Source organism: Pogoniulus pusillus, chromosome 6 (assembly GCF_015220805.1).
Source record: "Pogoniulus pusillus isolate bPogPus1 chromosome 6, bPogPus1.pri, whole genome shotgun sequence".
Taxonomy (NCBI): domain Eukaryota; kingdom Metazoa; phylum Chordata; class Aves; order Piciformes; family Lybiidae; genus Pogoniulus; species Pogoniulus pusillus.
In genome coordinates this window covers 23,541,153-23,559,009 of record NC_087269.1, presented here as the reverse complement: position 1 = coordinate 23,559,009, position 17,857 = coordinate 23,541,153, and the positions used below count along the sequence as shown (strand labels likewise).

The 17,857-nt window shown below is 47.3% G+C and overlaps 1 protein-coding gene across 3 annotated transcripts in view; it reads right to left on the bottom strand.

Moving 5' to 3' along the window:
• CHUK (component of inhibitor of nuclear factor kappa B kinase complex) overlaps positions 1 to 17,857 on the bottom strand; it is a 52,716-nt gene that overhangs the window by 26,983 nt on the left and 7,876 nt on the right. For all 3 annotated transcript variants that reach the window (XM_064144958.1, XM_064144956.1, XM_064144957.1), the window contains 7 exons: positions 16,051 to 16,139; positions 14,849 to 14,938; positions 14,131 to 14,255; positions 12,353 to 12,460; positions 4,409 to 4,544; positions 3,433 to 3,627; positions 2,984 to 3,086 (listed from right to left, as the gene is read on the bottom strand). In XM_064144958.1, coding sequence (XP_064001028.1) covers positions 2,984 to 3,086; positions 3,433 to 3,627; positions 4,409 to 4,544; positions 12,353 to 12,460; positions 14,131 to 14,255; positions 14,849 to 14,938; positions 16,051 to 16,139 — 846 coding nt within the window. The remainder of the gene's footprint in view (positions 1 to 2,983; positions 3,087 to 3,432; positions 3,628 to 4,408; positions 4,545 to 12,352; positions 12,461 to 14,130; positions 14,256 to 14,848; positions 14,939 to 16,050; positions 16,140 to 17,857) is intronic.

Here is a 17,857-nt window from a genome sequence, read left to right as displayed (position 1 = left end):
AGGCTGGATATTAGGAAGAAGTTCTTCACAGAGAGAGTGATTTCCCATTGGAATGGGCTGCCCAGGGAGGGAGTGGAGGCATCGTTCCTGGGGGTCTTCAAGAAAAGATTGGATGAGGCACTTAGTGCCATGGTCTAGTTGACTAGTTAGGGCTGAGTGATAGGTTGAACTGGATGATCTTAGAGGTCTCTTCCAACCTGGTTGATTCTATGATCTATGATGGAATGCACCTTCAAGTGCTGAGGGAGGTGGCAGAAGTCCTTGTGGGACCACATTCTATATAATCTTTGAAAGGTCCTGGAGAACAGGCAAGGTGCCTGAGGGCTGGAGAAAAGCCAGTGTCACTCCAGCCTTCAAAACAGACAATAAGGAAGACTCAGGAAACTACAGGCTTGCCAGCCTCACCTCCATCCCTAGAAAGACCATGGAACAGCTTGCTCTGTGTGTCATCTCAAAGCATGTGGAGGAAAACAGAGCTCTAAGAAGTAGTCAGTATGGATACACCAATAGGAAGTCACGTCTGATGTTGGGAGTAGTAATATTAAATGTAGTGATTCTATAGAATTGTCTGAATATTATACACTGGAACATAAGCCATGGACAGGCGAGAGTGCACAAGCTCAGAAACACTGAGTTAAGATAAAATGGAAGGTAGGAATGACCTTAGAGAATGGTGTAACAAATATAAACAAATGTAAGGCTGGAGTCTGTGGTTTTTGCCTATCTCTGCTGACTTAGATTGCTTAGACACAGTGTACATGTTGCTGAGAGAATATGATGAACGTCTATGCTAATTAGTATGTAATTTCTAATGCAAGTACATGTAACCGATTAGTTTAATGCAATTTATAGCCTTCTGATAAAAACACGTTTGGAATGCAATAAACGGATTGGATTGGCTTGTGTCAGGCCTTCTCCCTGTCTCCTCTGATGCCTATGGCATTGAAGCCTGTGGTAGTCTGACTAATCTGATAACCTCCTATGAGAGCATGACTAGATGGACAGATGAGGGGAGAGCGGCACACATTGTCTTCCCTGCCTTCAGCAAGGGGCTCCCTCAGCAACCTCACAGGCAAGCTTAAGAAGTGCGAGTCAGATGAACATGATCTTGTGGAGGTCCCTTCCAACCCAGATCATTCTAAGATTCTATTCTGATTCTACGATCCTGTCTTGGATCCAGCAGGACCAGAGAAGTCATCTTATCCCTGTAGTGGGTACTAGTGAGGCTGCTCCTCGACTACTGGGTTCAGTTTGGGCCGCTCCAAGAAGGACCTTGAGGGACTGGAGTGTGTCCAGAGAAGGGCAAAGTGGCCAGTGAGGGACATTGAACACAGGTGCTGTGAGGAGCAGCTGGGGTTTTCAGCCTGAAGAAGAGGAAGCTGAGTGGAGATCACTCTCTACAACTCTCTGAAAGGAGGTCTGAGACAGGTGGGGTCCAGTCTCTTTTTGCAGCTAACAAGAGATGAGTCAAATATGGCTTTAAATTGCACCAGAGGAGGTTCAAATAGAGACCAGGAAAAAATACTGCACCAAAAGGATCATCAGTTACTGAAACAGGCTTCCCAGGAAAGCAGCGGAGGTGTTTAAGAGATGTTTGGATGACGTGCTTAGGAACCTCAGGATATAACAACTGTGTAGAGGGAGAAGTCAGATTATAGTTGGACTCCATAAACCTTAGTGTCTTTTCCAACGAGCCCATTCTATGAGTCTATGAGGTTCAGAAGCATGACCCTAGGCAAACTCTAGGAGCATAAGTGCTCCCAAACATCCAAAGCATCCAAGTCTCAGGAGACAGAACCACGAGGAGCTGAAACCTGTTTGTACGCAGGGAGGTGGAGAAGGGGTATGTCCATGATTTCTACAGATGCTAAAACCTAAGAGAAGAAAGTCCCTAACCCTGGATATCACACCTGTAGTGTGTATTGGACATCTCTGTGAGCCATCACTCAAGTTCGGCACTCACCTCCCAGCAGGATGTGAGTGCCACGCTCTGCAGGTGTGAAGTGAGAAGACCCTTTAGCAGAGCAGAAGTTGTACAAATGAAATTGCAGCCCCCAGGTCAGAATCTTCTTTCCAGGATGCAGTGTGCAGACAGTTTGCTCTGGTGAGCTGGAGACCTGGAGCACTGTGTCCAGCTCTGGAGCCCTTAACACAGGAAGAACATGGACCTGATGAAGCAGGTGCAGAGAGGGGCAGGCTGAGGGAGCTGGGGTTGTTCAGCCTGGAGAAGAGAAGGCTCCAGGGAAACCTAACAGCAGCCTGCCAGGACCTGAAGGGGTCTACAAGAAGGCTGCAGAAAGACTATTTGCAAAGGCTTGCTGAGACAGGACCAGGGGCAATGGCTTCAAACTAAAGCAGAGCAGATTGTGATTGGATATGAGGAACAAGTTCTTTACCATGAGGCTGCTGGAACACTGCAACAGGTTGCCCAGGGAGGTGGTTGAGGGCCCATCCCTGGAGATATTCAAAGTGAGGCTGGACAGGGCTGTGGGCAACCTGATCTAGTGGAGGATGCCCATGCTGATTGCAGGGAGTTGGACCGGATGACCTTTGGAGGTCACTTCCAACCCAAGCCATTCTGTGAGTCTATAACCAAAATTCTCCCTCTCTAGGCTACAAGACCACCTGCCAAACCTTCAATCATGTTGTGGTTCTGCTGAAGTGAAACAATGCTCAGGTTTAGGTGGGGTAGGTGATGTTCAGAGCACAGATATTAATACAAGGGCAAACACCTTAAATGAATTCTGAAGTCGCTCTATAGGAAAGTTCCCAAAAGCTGAACAATAAATTCTCTGATCTGTCACATCTACAAAATGTGGAGATGCAACACTGTAGCTAAAACTTTGCTAGGCTGCTCCAGGTTCTCAGAGGGCCACCTCTGAATCACAGCACCCTTTGAGAAAACAAACCTTCGAGAAAACAGCAACCCTCCTTTCAAATGACTTAAGCAGCAGTGCTTTCAGCTGTCGTCCAGCAGACTTACCAATGTAATTCACACAGTCAGACAAGCTCCGAGAAGCGAAGGGGCCATCATAGACAGTCTTGTTTTTATCAAACAAATAGACCATGTAGCTATCCCAGCCTCTCTGGTGAGAAAAGAGAAAGGACAATAAACAAGAGAAATCCCAAGCTTAGCTCTCTCTGACCCAGAAGGGTCCTGGTTACATCCTGACTAATTATTGTGGGCAGACACTCTTCTTTTCATGTGCCTTAAGGAGATGATTTGGATGGATCCCACAGCAATAGTCAAGAGTATAACTGCAGGAATCTGCTAATGTTATCCAATTAAGAAAATAATGCTAGGCTTTAAGAGTTACTCCCCTTACAAACTGTCTCCAGTGGGAAAAGATTACAGCAATTTATCTTCCCTAAGACTTTAAAGTCCCTGAGATTGTGAAAGGCAAGACATTGAAGGAACAGAATGGTTCTTACCACACTATCGATAACACACTGGGAAGCAGGTTTCCGAGGGTCCAGGCAAATTCCCGTTTCCAAAAGCAGTTCCTGATTGCCAGTACTTATTCCAGTTTCTAACTCAATCCGAATCTGGAGGGAATGCAGGCTCTCCTCAGGATGCAAGAGAAATGAAACAATCTTGGCGGAGGTCATGTTTAGGATGTGTACTATCTGTGGAAAGAGTAAGTTGATTGCAAGTCACTGACCACCATGGACACAGAGGCCTAGAAGGGAGCACGTAGGAATCAACATGTTAGAATGAGAACATCGCTGGAGTCTTAACTACTAAAATAATCAAATTCAGGAGCAAACCCCCACATAATAAAACTCAGAGGCTGCTCCTAAGCAAGGGAGTCCTGCTTGTATTCTTGCTACCCTCTCTAGTTTTACTGCCACTGGGCAAAGACTGTAGAATCCAAGCCACACTAGACTGACAAATTCCAACTCTAGGCACAATATTTTGTGTTTTGGGCTTCTGTTCACTTGGAATCATTACAGATCAGACCAAATGATCTGCTGGCTTCTACAGATGCTTGCCTCAGGTAGTCTTTCTCCAGCAAAGCTCCAATAATCACTTGAAGAGTCAGGTGAATGTAATCTCTGTTCTGCTGCAGGTAATGCCACAGTACATGGATCTGCAGGTCACAGCTTCAGTAGTGGAACTGAGGAAAACTGCTATTAGCAAATACTAAACCATTCTCTGATCTTGATGAGTCCTACTGAGATGACAAGCAGTAACAGAGGGTCCTTCTTCCACTCCAAGTGTGGAGCTAGAGCTAAATACTTCTGGTTGTATTTTGCCTTCAGGTTGTACATACACTCACTTCCTGACACAAATGTTACTCATCATTCTGCATCTGGATGATGCCAGGATTATAGCTTTCCTCATGCACTTTCTGTCCCATGAGATGCTTTTGACAGGCCTTTAAACTCAGAAACAATCCTTGCTCACCTTCAAATTCAGTATGTGATCCATGATCAGGAAACACTTTGGACGATTGCTCTGAGGATCCAAACCTCCCCCTCTCTGTTGGGGATCCCAGTTCAGCATAAGTTGCAACCAATTTTCCATTGGCTCTACAATTAGACTAAAACAGGAGGACTGTCAGAAAAAGAAGAGGGATGTTCTGCAACACTCAGCCCATGGAGTGACCTACGGTCTCACCACAGCTCTGTGGTTAGAGACCACATGTGTGTAACATCAAACCAACATGTGAAGAACAGTCATTTCACTGCAGCTGCTTATCCTTAGAACAGGCAAAGCCTGAAAAGGGAGGAAAGAACATAGCGAGAATCTGCAGTACATGGATACTTGAGGTGGCCTGGTGCCAACCTCACAAAGCTCAACAAGTTCCTGCACCTGGATTGAGGCAACCTCAAGCACAAATACAGGCTGGGTGGACAACAGATAGAAAGCAGTGCTGAGGAGAAGGACTTGGTGGGGTGCTGGTTGAAAAGATGCTCAGCACAAGCTGGTAATGTGTACTTGTAACCTAGAAGGTATCCAGGTGCTGAACTGCATAAAAAACAGTGCAGGCAGGAGGTCAAGGGAGAGGATTCTGCCCCTCTGTTCTGCTGAGAACCTGCCTGCACTGCCGGGGCCAGCTCTGGAGCTCTCAACACAAGAAGGACTGGGAAATATTAAGAGTGGGTCCAGAGGAGGTCACGTAGTTTATCCAAGGCCTGAAGCACCTCTCCTATGAAGACAGGCTGCAGGAGTTGGGGTTGTGCAGCCTGGAGAAGACTCCTGAGAGACCTTAGAGCAGCCTTCCAGTATTTGAAGTGGGCTACAGGAGAGCTGGAAAGGGACTTTTGATAAAGGAAGGAGTGTCAGGACAAGGGGTAATGGCTTCACACTGGCAGATGCTGGATTTAGATCAGACACCTGGAAGAAAGTCTTTCCTGTTGAGGTGGTGAGACTCTTCAACAGGTTGCCCAGAGAATCCGTGGAGGCTCCAAACCTGTCAATGTTCAAGGCCAGGTTGGATGAGGCCTTCAGCAGTCTATTCTAGTAGGTGTCTCTGCCCATGGCAAGGAGGTTGGAACTGGATGATCTTTAATGTTCCTTTCAACTCAACTTATTCTGTTTCTATGATAAAAGCAAATAAATTTTCAAAGCCTTGCCTGTGAAATAGTCACCCCTATGCCTCAGAGAGCTGCCTGCAAGGCTTTCCTCCATGCTTATCCACAGGAGATGCACATAATTTTATTGTCAAGCACATCTTTAAAGACAGCAGACAGTTCAAAAAGACCAAAGCACTTACCCAAAGCTGCTTATTTAGTTCTTAACTCCAGTACTTGTTCCAGAAGACTGCCAGTGCACTATGCTGCACTGCTGGGCACACCTAAGTGTACAAGCTAAGTGCCACATGATCAGACTTGGTACAGACCCATTAATTCAGGTCGAAGGCCCTTCTGGAGGTGGGCTCAGAAGGAAGACAGCAGGGTCAACGTCTCAGTGTGCTAGTTTGAAGCAAGCTAGAATGTTTTGGTAACAGAACTAGATAATGGGCAGTGAAATGAAAACAATTGTGTCTCCTTCTCTCACAGTCACACTGAGAATTCTGGGAAGAAAAAGTAAACATTTGATAGCATTCTCCATTTTTGTCTCTCATTTTGCTTCTGGGCCTTGATGAAGATGCATCTCATTAACCTTGCTGCCACTAACCTTGCTCCCTAACCTCTTGGCTGCACCTCTCTTCTTTCTGAGAACTGGGGTAAGGTTGAGAGGGCAAGGGGTGGTTTGAGAGCCCCTCCTGGGGACTCAGGTTTCTGGGAGGGGAGTTGTGCTTCTGTATTGTTTATCCTTTGTATATTTCTGTATATAACTGTATATATTGTAAATAGCTGCTTGTATATTTGCTGCTGTAAAATAAATAACTTCATTTATATTCCTGGAGTCCCTTCTGAGTTAGCTGGGGCAATTACAAAAGTGTGGGGGGTGGGTTAATGCCCAAACCATCACACTCAGCCACAGCAGGCTACTCAGAACTGTGTTCAAGCAAGTCTGGACAAATAGAGGTGCCCTACTGCTCGGGATCCTGTCTCAGAGATGAAATCACTAGTACAGGGAGACCCTCTTCCTGTGTTCAAATTCTCTTTACCTTGTAACCTTTGCTGTGGCCTTTCAATGAGCTAGCAGTGTGCTCAGGTGGCCAAGAAGACCAAAAGCACCCTGACCTGGATCAACAAGAGAGTGGCCAGCAGGACTAGGGCAATTGTCTTACCCCTGTGCTGGGTACTGGTGAAGTCACACTTCCAAGAATGATATCAGGCCCATAACTCCAAGAATAACATTGAGGATCTGGAGCAGGTCCAGAGAAGGGCAAGGATGCTGTAGAAAGGTCTGGTGAGGAGCAGCTGAGGAAACTGGGTATATTCAGTCTGGAGTAGAGGAGAATGAAGAGAGATCTCATTGCTCTCTACAGCTCCCTGAAAGGAGGCTGGAATGAGGTGGGGCTGTCCACGGAGGTGGTGGAGTCCCCATCCATGGAGGTGTTCAAGAAATGTGTGGCCACGGCATTCGAGGACATGGCTTAACTGCCATAGTGGGGCTGGGCTGATGGTTGGAATCTAATCTTGGAAGTCTTTTCCAACCAAAACAATTCTGTGATTCACTCTGTTGCAATACATTGTCTCTTTAATACCCTAACTGACAAAATTAGATCCCTCTTTGCCTTACTGAAGGGGGAAACCCTCAGGAGCTTCTCCTTGTATGCTCTACTCAAGAGGCTCACTCCATCTTCTCAGCCTCTGCTGGACTTGCAGCAGTTTTCACAGTATCACCAAGGTTGGAAGAGACCTCATAGATCAAGTCCAACCTGTTACCACAGAGCTCAAGGCTAGACCATGGCACCAAGTGCCACGTCCAGTCCTGCCTTGAACAGCTCCAGGGACGGCAACTCCACCACCTCCCCGGGCAGCACATTCCAGTAGCCAATGACTCTCTCAGTGAAGAACTTTCTCCTCACCTCGAGCCTAAATTTCTCCCAGCATAGCTTGAGGCTGTGTCCTCTTGTTCTGGTGCTGGCCACCTGAGAGAAGAGAGCAACCTCCTCCTGGCTACAACCACCCTTCAGGTAGTTGTAGACAGCAACAAGGTCTCCCCTAAGCCTCCTCCTCTCCAAGCTAAACAATCCCAGCTCCCTCAGCCTCTCCTCGCAGGGTTGTGCTCAAGGCCTCTCACCAGCCTCATTGCCCTTCTCTGGACACATTCAAGCATCTCAATGTCCTTCTTAAATTGGGGGGCCCAGAACTGAACACAGTACTCAAGGTGTGGTCTAACCAGTGTGGAGTACAGGGGCAGAATGACCTCCCTGCTCCTGCTGGCCACACCATTCCTGATGCAGGCCAGGATGTCATTGGCCCTCTTGGCCACCTGGGCACACTGCTGGCTCACGTTCAGGCAGGTATCAATCTGCAGCCCCAGATCCCTCTCTGTCTGGCTGCTCTCCAGCCACTCCGACCCCAGCCTGTATCTCTGCATGGGGTTGTTGTGGCCAAAGTGCAGCACCCGGCATTTGGACTTACTGAACGCCATCCTGTTGGACTCTGCCCATCTGTCCAGGCAGTCGAGGTCCCGCTGCAGAGCCCTTCTGCCCTCCAACCCAGCCACATCTGCCCCCAGCTTGGTGTCATCTGCAAACTTGCTGATGACTGACTCAGTGCCCTCATCCAGATCATCTATGAAGATGTTAAAGAGGATGGGGCCCAGCACTGATCCCTGAGGGACACTGCTAGTGACCAGCCACCAGCTGGATGTGGCACCATTCACCACCACTCTCTGGGCTTGGCCCTCCAGCCAGTTTCTAACCCAGCACAGAGTGTTACCATCCAAGCCGTGGGCTGACAGCTTAGCCAGCAGTTTGCTGTGGGGGACAGTGTCAAAGGCCTTGCTGAAGTCCAGATAGACCACATCCACAGGCCTCCCCACATCCACCACGCAGGTCACCTGATCATAGAAGGAGGTCAGGTTGGAGAGGCAGGATCTGCCCTTCCTAAATCCATGTTGGCTGGACCTGAGCCCTTGGCTATCCCTCAGGTGTGCAGTTATTGCCCCCAGGATAACCTGCTCCATCAGCTTCCCTGGCACTGAGGTCAGGCTGACAGGTCCGTAGTTCCCAGGTTCCTCCATCCAACCCTTCTTGTGGATGGGGATCACACTGGCCAGTTTCCAGTCTCCTGGGACCTTTCCGGTGAGCCAGGACTGCTGGAAAATGATGGAGAGAGGCTTGGCCAGTTCATCTGCTAGTTCACTCAGCACCCTAGAATGGATCCCATCTGGTCCCATGGACTTGTGGGTGTCCAAGTGGCTCAGCAGGTCCTGGACTAATTCCTCATGGATTTTACAACCCCATCCCCCAGTTCAAGAGGCCACTTGCCCTGAACTCCTCCCTCCTCACTGTTGAAAACTGAGGTAAAAAAGGTATTCAGGACCTCAGCCTTTTCCTCGTTGTCAGTTATGGTGTTCCCCTCCTGGTCCAGTAAGGAGTGGAGGCTCTTCTTGCCCTTCTTTTTAGCATTGATAAATTTATAAAAATGCTTTTTATTATCTTTCACAGAGGTGGCCAGCCTAAGTTCTAACTGGGACTTTGCCGCTCTAATTTTTCTCCTACATAATCTAGCTACATCCTTGAACATGTCAGGAGAACCCTTCCCCTCCTTCCAAAGGAGCTGTTTGCTCATCCAGGCTGGTCGCCTTCCCCGCTGGCTCGTCTTTCGGCACATGGGAACTGCCAGCTCCTGTGCCTTCAAGAGCTCCTGTTTAAAGTAGGTCCAACCATCCTGGACCCCTTTGTTCTTAAGGACTGCTGCCCAGGGGACTTTGTAAATCAGTTTCTTGAACAAATTGAAGTTTGCCCTCCAGAAGTCCAAGGCGAGGGTTCTGTTATTGTTCCTCCTTATCTCCCTGCAAATTGAAAACTCCACTATCTCATGGTCACTACACCCTAGGCAGCCTCCGACTGTCACATCTTCCACCAGCCCTTCTCTGTTGGAGAACAGCAGGTCAAGCAGAGCTTGACCCCTAGTAGGCTCACTTAACAGCTGTGTCAAGAAGCAGTTCTCCATGAGTTCCAGAAATCTTCTGGACTGCCTCCTCTCTGCTGAATTAAGTTCCCAGCAGATATCTGGCAGGTTAGTCACCCACAAGAACAAGATCTGATGATCTTGAGACAGCCTCCAATTGTTTGTAGAATACCTCATATGCTTCCTCATCCTGGTTGGGGGGTCTATAACAGACTCCAACCAGGATGTCAGATTTGTTAGGCCTCCCTCTGATTTTAACCCACAAGCTCTCAATCCCTTTGTCCTTCACCTCTAGCTCTGTGGCAAGGAGTGACTCCCTAATATACAGAGCCACCCCTCCTCCTCTTCTCCCTTGCCTATCTCTCCTGAAGAGGCTGTATCCCCCCAGTATAGCACTCCAGTCATGCCTGTTATCCCACCAAGTTTCTGAAATGGCGACTATATCATAGTCACCCTGGTGGACCAGGACTTCCAGCTCTTCCTGCTTGTTACCCATGCTGCGTGCATTGGTGTAGATGCACTTCAGCTGGGCTCTTGATTACTCAGTTGACCCTGGTTTTCCTCCCATTCTCTCCTTCTCAGAGAGACTGATTGCCTCACCCACCCCCTTCAGACCTAGTTTAAAGCCCGCCTAACGAGCCCTGCCAACTCCAGTGTGAGGACTTTCCTGCCCCTCCTAGACAACTGCACCCCATCAGGATCTAACAGATCTGGTGCAGAAAAAGTTTCCCCATGGTCGAAGAACCCAAAATGCCGCCGCTGGCACCATCCCTTGAGCCAGTTGTTGATGGCATGGGTTCTGCTGTTCCTCTCAGTGTACTCCCCTGCCACAGAGGGAACTGAGCAGAACACCACCTGTGCTCCTTCCCCATCTATCAATCTTCCCAGGGCCTGAAATTCCTTTTTAAATGCCCTAGTGCCCTTCTTATCAATCTCATCACTATCAGCCTGTACTACCAGCAAAGGGTAATAATCAGAGGGCTGGATTAGGTTTGGGAGTCTCTTCGTGATGTCCCTAACCCAGGCACCAGGTAGGGAGCAGACCTCCCTGTGGGATGGGTTGGGACGACAAATGGGTCCCTCAGTCCCCCTCAAGACAGAGTCCCCAACAACTATAACCCTTCTCTTCGTTTTTGTGGAGCTGGTCATTATAGTTGGTGGAGACTGCTTCACCCTAGGCACCACCCCAGATGGCTGCTACTCAGCCCTCTCATCCCCACTGCTCTCATCCTGAAGGGCCTCATACTTGTTGTGCAAGGGCAATGGAAGGGGAGGAGAGGGCTGGGGTGGATTTCCCCTGCTGCCTCTGACAGGGATCAGTATCCATCCCTCCCTGTTTCCAGGAACAGTTCCCTTAGCAGGGGGGATCTGCAGAGCCTGCTCCCACAGATCCAGCTCCCTTTCGCTTTTCCTTATTGACCTGAGCCGGGATACTTCTTCCTTCAGCTCAGACACTTCATCCTTTAGTTTTGCCACCAAGGTGAGGAGAAAGTTCACCTACTCACACCTGACACAACTGTTTGCCCCTTCACCCTCCATGTCAAGTGTCAGGCTCCAGCATTCCCTGCAGCCAGTAACCTGGACTCCTGTGTGCTGATGCACCAAATCTGTCTGGGTGCACACGCTGTTTCTACCCTTCATCATGTGAGTGACAGTCATGGTGCACTGTTTTACTGACAGTTATTAACAAGACCAAAAAAAAAAAAATCCCTAGCTGCGGGGCAGCCTGGCTCTGCAGCCAAAATGGCGTCATGCACACTGCCCCGGTGGTTTTTTAAACCTCCCGTAGCTGATGTCACAACCCTGCGTCACAACCCTGCTCAATCTCGCGAGAGATGAACCCTGCCAACCCCCCTGCCTACCTGGAGGTCCTCCCAACCCGCAAAAGAGCAAGAACAGAGGAGAAAGTGAGAAGGCTCTGAGCTTGAGCAAAGCAGTGCTTGCTGCGATCTCGATTGGCTCTGCAGCCAACACAAGCACCAAAATCTTTTGCTTTCATGAAGCAGTATTTGGCTCATGTATTCAAGTACTTGGCTCAGAGATTCAGCACATCAGGTTATCATGTGGATGTTACTCAGTGGCCTTGTGGTAAGCGGTGGAAAGGAGTCACAGTTCCCTCTACAAGGTGAACTGCCAGAGAAGAACCTGAAGTATGAAAAAAGACATGAGGATATGGGCTATTCTTCAACAGGAATGGCTCCTGGAATCCTTGTCAGGAGCTTGAAACACCTAGTGTTTATGATAAAGGAAGAAGAGCTCTCAGTTTAAAAGCCAAAGTAAAAATAGATTCATAGAATGGTTTGGGTTGGAAGGGACCTTGAGGATCATCCAGGTCCAACCCACCTGCCACAGGCATGGACACCTCCCACCAGCCCAGGTTGCTCAAGGCTTCATCCAACCTGGCCTTCAACACCTGCAGGTTTGGAGACTTCACAGCCTCCCTGGGCAATCTGTGCCAGTGCCTCCGCACCCTTGTTCTCAAGAATTTCTTCCTTGTCTCCATCTCCCTTCTTCCAGCTCAAAGCCACTGCCTCTCTTCCAATCACTCCCAGCCCTTTTCAAAAATCTCTTTTCTTGTAGCCCCCTGCAGGTACTGGATGACTGCTCTACAGTCTCCCTGGAGCCTTCAGCAGGCTAAGCAGCCCCAGCTCTCTCCCCACAGAGGAATTCTGATGCTAAAGGGACATTGAAATGTCAGAGAAAGACCAAGTCCTTTGTGACAGGCACAAAAGTCAGCAGTGGGGGTGGGGATGAAACTGCCCCACAAAATATTTGAGGAGCAACATGCCCAACACAGACACATCAAATCTGACCAAGAAGCTGGCCAGCAGTTGCCTGTGCTTGCTGGTAGGCACTAGGACACACTTACCCACACAGGCTGTGAGGCTGTGGCAAATGGGTACTGAAGCGAACCTCCCCATTCATCTCTTCAGAAGCAAAGATGTGCTTGGGATCCTTCTTCTTGATTTTTTCATGCCTAGAACAAGAAAATCTTTTGTGGCTATACTGACAGCACTACTTCTGTAATGGGATAGTTGAATACAGCAGCAGTAAAAAGCACCAGTCTAGTACCTTAGAAAACCAAACTTCCTTCTAGGCAAAGACAGCCATTTCCCAACAACCCACCCAGAACATCTGGAAGAAGAAAAAGGGAGCGCTTGTAATGAACCCTGCAAACGTTTTTACACCTATCTGAGGTCTGAGCAGTGTCAAACAGAAAGGGTTAACAAGCAACAAAAATCTCTGACCACAGAGAAAGCCTGCACTGTAAAATTAGTCTCCATACATCGGTGAGCCAGGGAGAAGTTGCAAGAGTCACCTGGTCTAAGCCTTCCCATTACTTTAATCTGTGTGAAGCAAGTGTTGTAAGTACAGCCTGCTACTGGATCCAGCATCAGAGAACGCCTCACCAGCAACACTGCCTCCATTTTCCTCACTGTGGCTTGCTTCAGCACTGGTCTGAAGCCTGCCTAGAGTTCAGCTCTTCTGGAGCAGAAGCAGAATTTCCCCAAGCAAGTCAACACCTAGCAGTGAGGCTGCTGAACATCTGCTCCTGCACACTGCCAGTCTACTCTCTGTCCAGCTGGCCTCAACTGGAACTGCAGCTACACAGGTGTGGTTCACACAGCTCTCTTTATGAATAGGGCAACACAGATAACAGATAAAATTTCTAGACTTTTGAGTCAGGGGGTCTCAGGCACTTGAAAAGTGCTCAACTCCCTTGCAGCAGCTTTCCTGAATAGCCATACCCTGAACGACTCCCAAGAAAAGCCTGTGCTACATCCTTCTCTGCCTGCCCCAACTTCACCTTGATGATTAATTGCATCCATTCTACTCCTCACATTAGAAAATCAAGCTTTCCGTCTTGGAAAAAACACAGAAAATCCTGAACTAGCCAAATAATAAACCCCCCAAGAGTTAGCAGTTACAAGCAAAACTACTGCAACATACTGTTTAGATTTTTAGACCCAAATTTTTTTAGCCTAAACTGGTTAAAATGTTTAAACTCTAATTTGCTAACACACAGCCAATTCTTTTTAAGCAAATACTTGCACAAACCCTCAAGTTTACCTTCTCTCCCCTTATTTCAGTGCTTACAGAAAAGCAAGTCTTGTATTTTCTTTATCCTGTTATACAATCTCTTTTACAAACCAAGCCTAAATAACTCCAGGTATCAAAATGTGAGAAGCAGAAATACAAACCAGCATATTCCTGCCCCATCTCGTAGCCCATGAAGCATCAACCTCCAAACTAAACAGATCTATGATTTCCTGCAGGTTGCAGTCAGTCATCACTTCCCTAAATTTACTCACAAACACATAACTATGCATTTACTACTCACACAAAAAAGATCTGTCACACAAAAAGGCTGAAACTAAGGCATGCCACACATTAGGTGAACTGTATCACTCCTGCTTGTTACACTTCTCTGACACCAATACAGAGGTTGGTTTCTATTTTTTTTAATTCACATTCGACTTGGGGAAGAATTATTACGATTAGAGGCTACCATGCAACGTGAATGAACCACCAACCAAACTGTCATTGGCACTACTGCATTATCAGCAGCTCCTGCACAGCTCCCAAGAATAAAAGTATCACTCTGGCTCATGCTGTCACCCCTGTTGCTTGGAGTAAATGTCTTACCAGGTGAAGGGCTGTAGGTTGTGTAAGAAAGGTCTAAATCCTGCAATGCATTCAAACACCATTGTCCCAAAGCTCCAATAATCAACAGTCACTGAGTAGGATTTGTTCTCAAAGAGTTCTGGAGCCTAAAAAGGATCACCAAAAGACACTTCCACAGTGGTTATTTCAGGTCATGCATTGTCTTGCATTTCTGCTGATACAACTGCACAACTAGGCGTAGTCCCCAGGTCCAGATTGGCATGGGCATGCTGGTAAGGACCTCCTCAGGCTGCTTGGTGAATCAGGGCCTGAAGCACCCAACCCACAGGCAGATGGGAGAGCTCAGCTTGTTTGGTCTAGTTGTGGAGAGGCTGAGGGCAGCCTCCCAGATGTGACACAGGAAGGGATGGAGGGGGTGGATCGGGCCAAACTCGTCTTGGAAGCAAGGGGAAATGAACCCAGATCACCACTGGGGAGGTCTAAGTTGGACGTGAGGAAACAGTTCTTCCCCTGGAGAGGGAACACCTTTGGGACAGGGCCCCAGGAAGGTGCAGAACCTCCATTTCTTGAGTTTTTAGGACTTGGCTGAGCCAAGTGGTCTAACCTAGTGCTGGCAACAGTACTGTTGGGAGCAGAAGGCTGGAAAAGGAACCTCTATATGGTCCTTCTGACACACACTTCTGAAATGCTATAAAGCGTGTCAAGGCCGAATCACTTGTATACAAAAAACAACTCTTACCAAATACTGTAATGTTCCAACAAATGAAGTGCATAAACTTCCTTGATCCAAATCCTTTGCATACCCCAAGTCTATTATTTTGTGAACAACCTGCAGATAGTTTGAACAGATCATCAGGAGAGTAGGTTCAGAGGAAAAAAAGCCATGCAATCCAAAATTTATGCACATAACACATCCACAGCATACACTTGAGCAGCTAAAAGCCAGAATGGAAACTCTAGAGGAGGTCCCTGGTGAAACTCTGACATGACACAGCATTGAGGCTGGCTGTCTCACCATGTCAGCTGACCTCCTCCACCTGTCTCAAAGACCTGACTTTCAATAAAGTAGCCTGCCAGTGATGGCTTGGAAAAAACGAGCAAAAAGCTTTTAATCTGAGAATTTAAAGCTATTTGTTTCAACTGTAACAACAAAGAAAACAACTTTCACTTAGAAATCTGTGATGTTATATGCAGCCCTCACAGAATCAATGGTCCAAAGGTCATCCAGCTTAACCCCTGAGCACTCAGCAGGGACACCCTCCACTAGATCAGGTTGCCCACTGCCCTGTCCAGCCTCACTTTGAATATCTCCAGGGATGGGGCCTCAACTATCTCCCTGGGCAACCTGTTCCAGTGTTCCAGCACTCTCATGGCAAAGAACTTGTTCCTCACGTCCAATCTCAATCTGCTCTGCTCTAGTTTGAAGCAACTGTCCCTTGCCCTGTCTCTACAGGCCTTTGGGAACAGTCCCTCTGCAGCCTTCTTGTAGCCCCCTTCAAGTACTACCAGGCTCCCTGAAGCCTTCTCTTCTCCAGGCTGAACACCCCCAGCTTCCTCAACCTGTACTCATGGCAGAGCTGCTTCAAACCCCTGATCATTTTTGTGGCCCTACTCTGGACCCACTCCATCACGTCCATGTCCTTCCAATATCGAGAGTTTCAGACAAACCACCGGGACATTGCTACAATCTCACATCACTCACACTCTGCTGCAGGCAGATTTCTGGAATGGAAGCAAAAATTTGTTTTTAATGACATGGATTTAAGAAACAGCAAAACAGGATCTGTGGCTTCAAGAAAATGTAAGCTTCTAGTAAATTCAGAGCTAAGTTTTGGATGCAGTTTGATGCCACAAAGCTACTTTCTCTCATGTAAGACAAAAGTGCAGATTACTTTCAGCACTGACAGTAGGAATACCATTGACAGAGGCCACCTGGCTTACCTTCCCACCTTCGTCCTGAAGAACAATATTTTCAGGTTTTAAATCTCTATGTATAATTCTGTTCTCATGCAAATACTGGATACCAGACCCTGAAAGACAAGTATTTGATTTAATAGATTAAAAAAACTTACATTGATTAGAAGAGACACATGAGAAAAATGTGACATCCATGACATCAAACAACTTTCATTTTAAAGCACCATTAAGAGCTTTTAGCATCATTAAGCCTACTGAAAGACTCAGATTTATGCAAGACTGAACTAGCTGTTTCTAGAGTTCAGCCCAGTAGCATAACCACAGGTCATATCTCTTGCCTGTGAAGTGATAGCAAAGGCAGCTGAATTCTTCTCAAGTTGTAGAATTCTAAACCAAACCACAGCACACAGACAGACGAACAAGTTTCCAAAATGTGTAGGCAGCTTGAAACAGCTCTGTGCATCCTCTAGCCTAAGATCTTGGTACAAAAAGAACACTGGAACAGGTTGTCCTTGTTGAGGCCCCATCCCTCAAGATATTCAAGATGAGGCTGGACAGGGCCCTGGGAACCTGAGTGCAGAGGGTTGGACTGGATGAGCTTTGAAGGTCCCTTCCAACCCAGACCATTCTGTGATATATGTGAGCACATTATGCAAGACATTGGTGAAATTAATTTGACAAAAAACTGCGCACAAAAGGTGGCTTAGAAGCTTCTAATAAAAATCCAGCACGACTGGTGGAACCACCCCAACAGCAAAGTGACCATCCAACTGCTATGAAGCAGAAGTGCAGCTGGAATTAAAAATTGATTCCTAGGCAGTCTCTGGTCAGGCTTTGAAAGAAGCAGCTGGGCAAGGTGCAATCACCAATGCCTTGGTCAGTATGAGCATCACTGAGCTTAGAGGCTCAAGGCTTCCCCTCTGCTGATAAGGGAAGGGAGTGATCACAGCAGCCTCATTCCTGCTTATGCCCACCACTAAAAATTGTTTTAAGACTGCTTGCACAGAGGCTGTCACCAGAAGGAACACAGGTTCCCAAACTACCCCTTCCCAGATGCAACTTCCATGGTGGCACAGGCATGGTGAGTTTTAGCCTGGGATTAACAGAGATAGAAACTACTAAGAAAAAACAGATAAATTAATAAAATCATGCTTTAACCAGGATGTTTCCTGAACCTGCTCCTCACCTAGGCATGGGAGTGGCTGTCACAGAGAAAGGAATGGGAGCACATGCCTAGTGAAAAAGTGAAGAGCTGGACTGTGCCTTGTCACAACACTCCAGAGGGGCCTGTGGAGCCTCTAACAGAACAGAAACATGGCAGATCGTGCCTGTGGGAAGGTGAAAACTCACTACTAGTCCACTCAGGTAACAACACTGACTGTTAAATCAAAGATCATTCAGCAAGTGTCTGTCACAGGACACAGTCACAGACAAACCAGCACAAGACAGTTTTCAAAATGTGAGTTTGGACTGATACTTTGCTTTTTTAAAACAGTCACAAGTGCAAGCAGAAAAAAAAGGTCCCATGAAAGGGAAGGTGTATTTTCTAATCTCCAACATGGGGTCTTCTAAATGTTCCTTTGCAAAAAAGGTATTCTAACTGCACATGATGTAAAGTTTGCCTCTAGGCAGACCTGCCTGCAAATCCATCACAAGATTATTTTAAGAGAAATAACCAACATGCCTTGTTGTTATGGTTTGATACTGGGTACCTTTAAGTACCATAACCGTTGAGGTCCCCCAGAGGCTAGATAGTTCCAGGAGGTGGATTAGAAAGTGTAATTTTTTGTTACTTCATTCCCACAAGTCCTGTATCTCCATAAAACTGTCT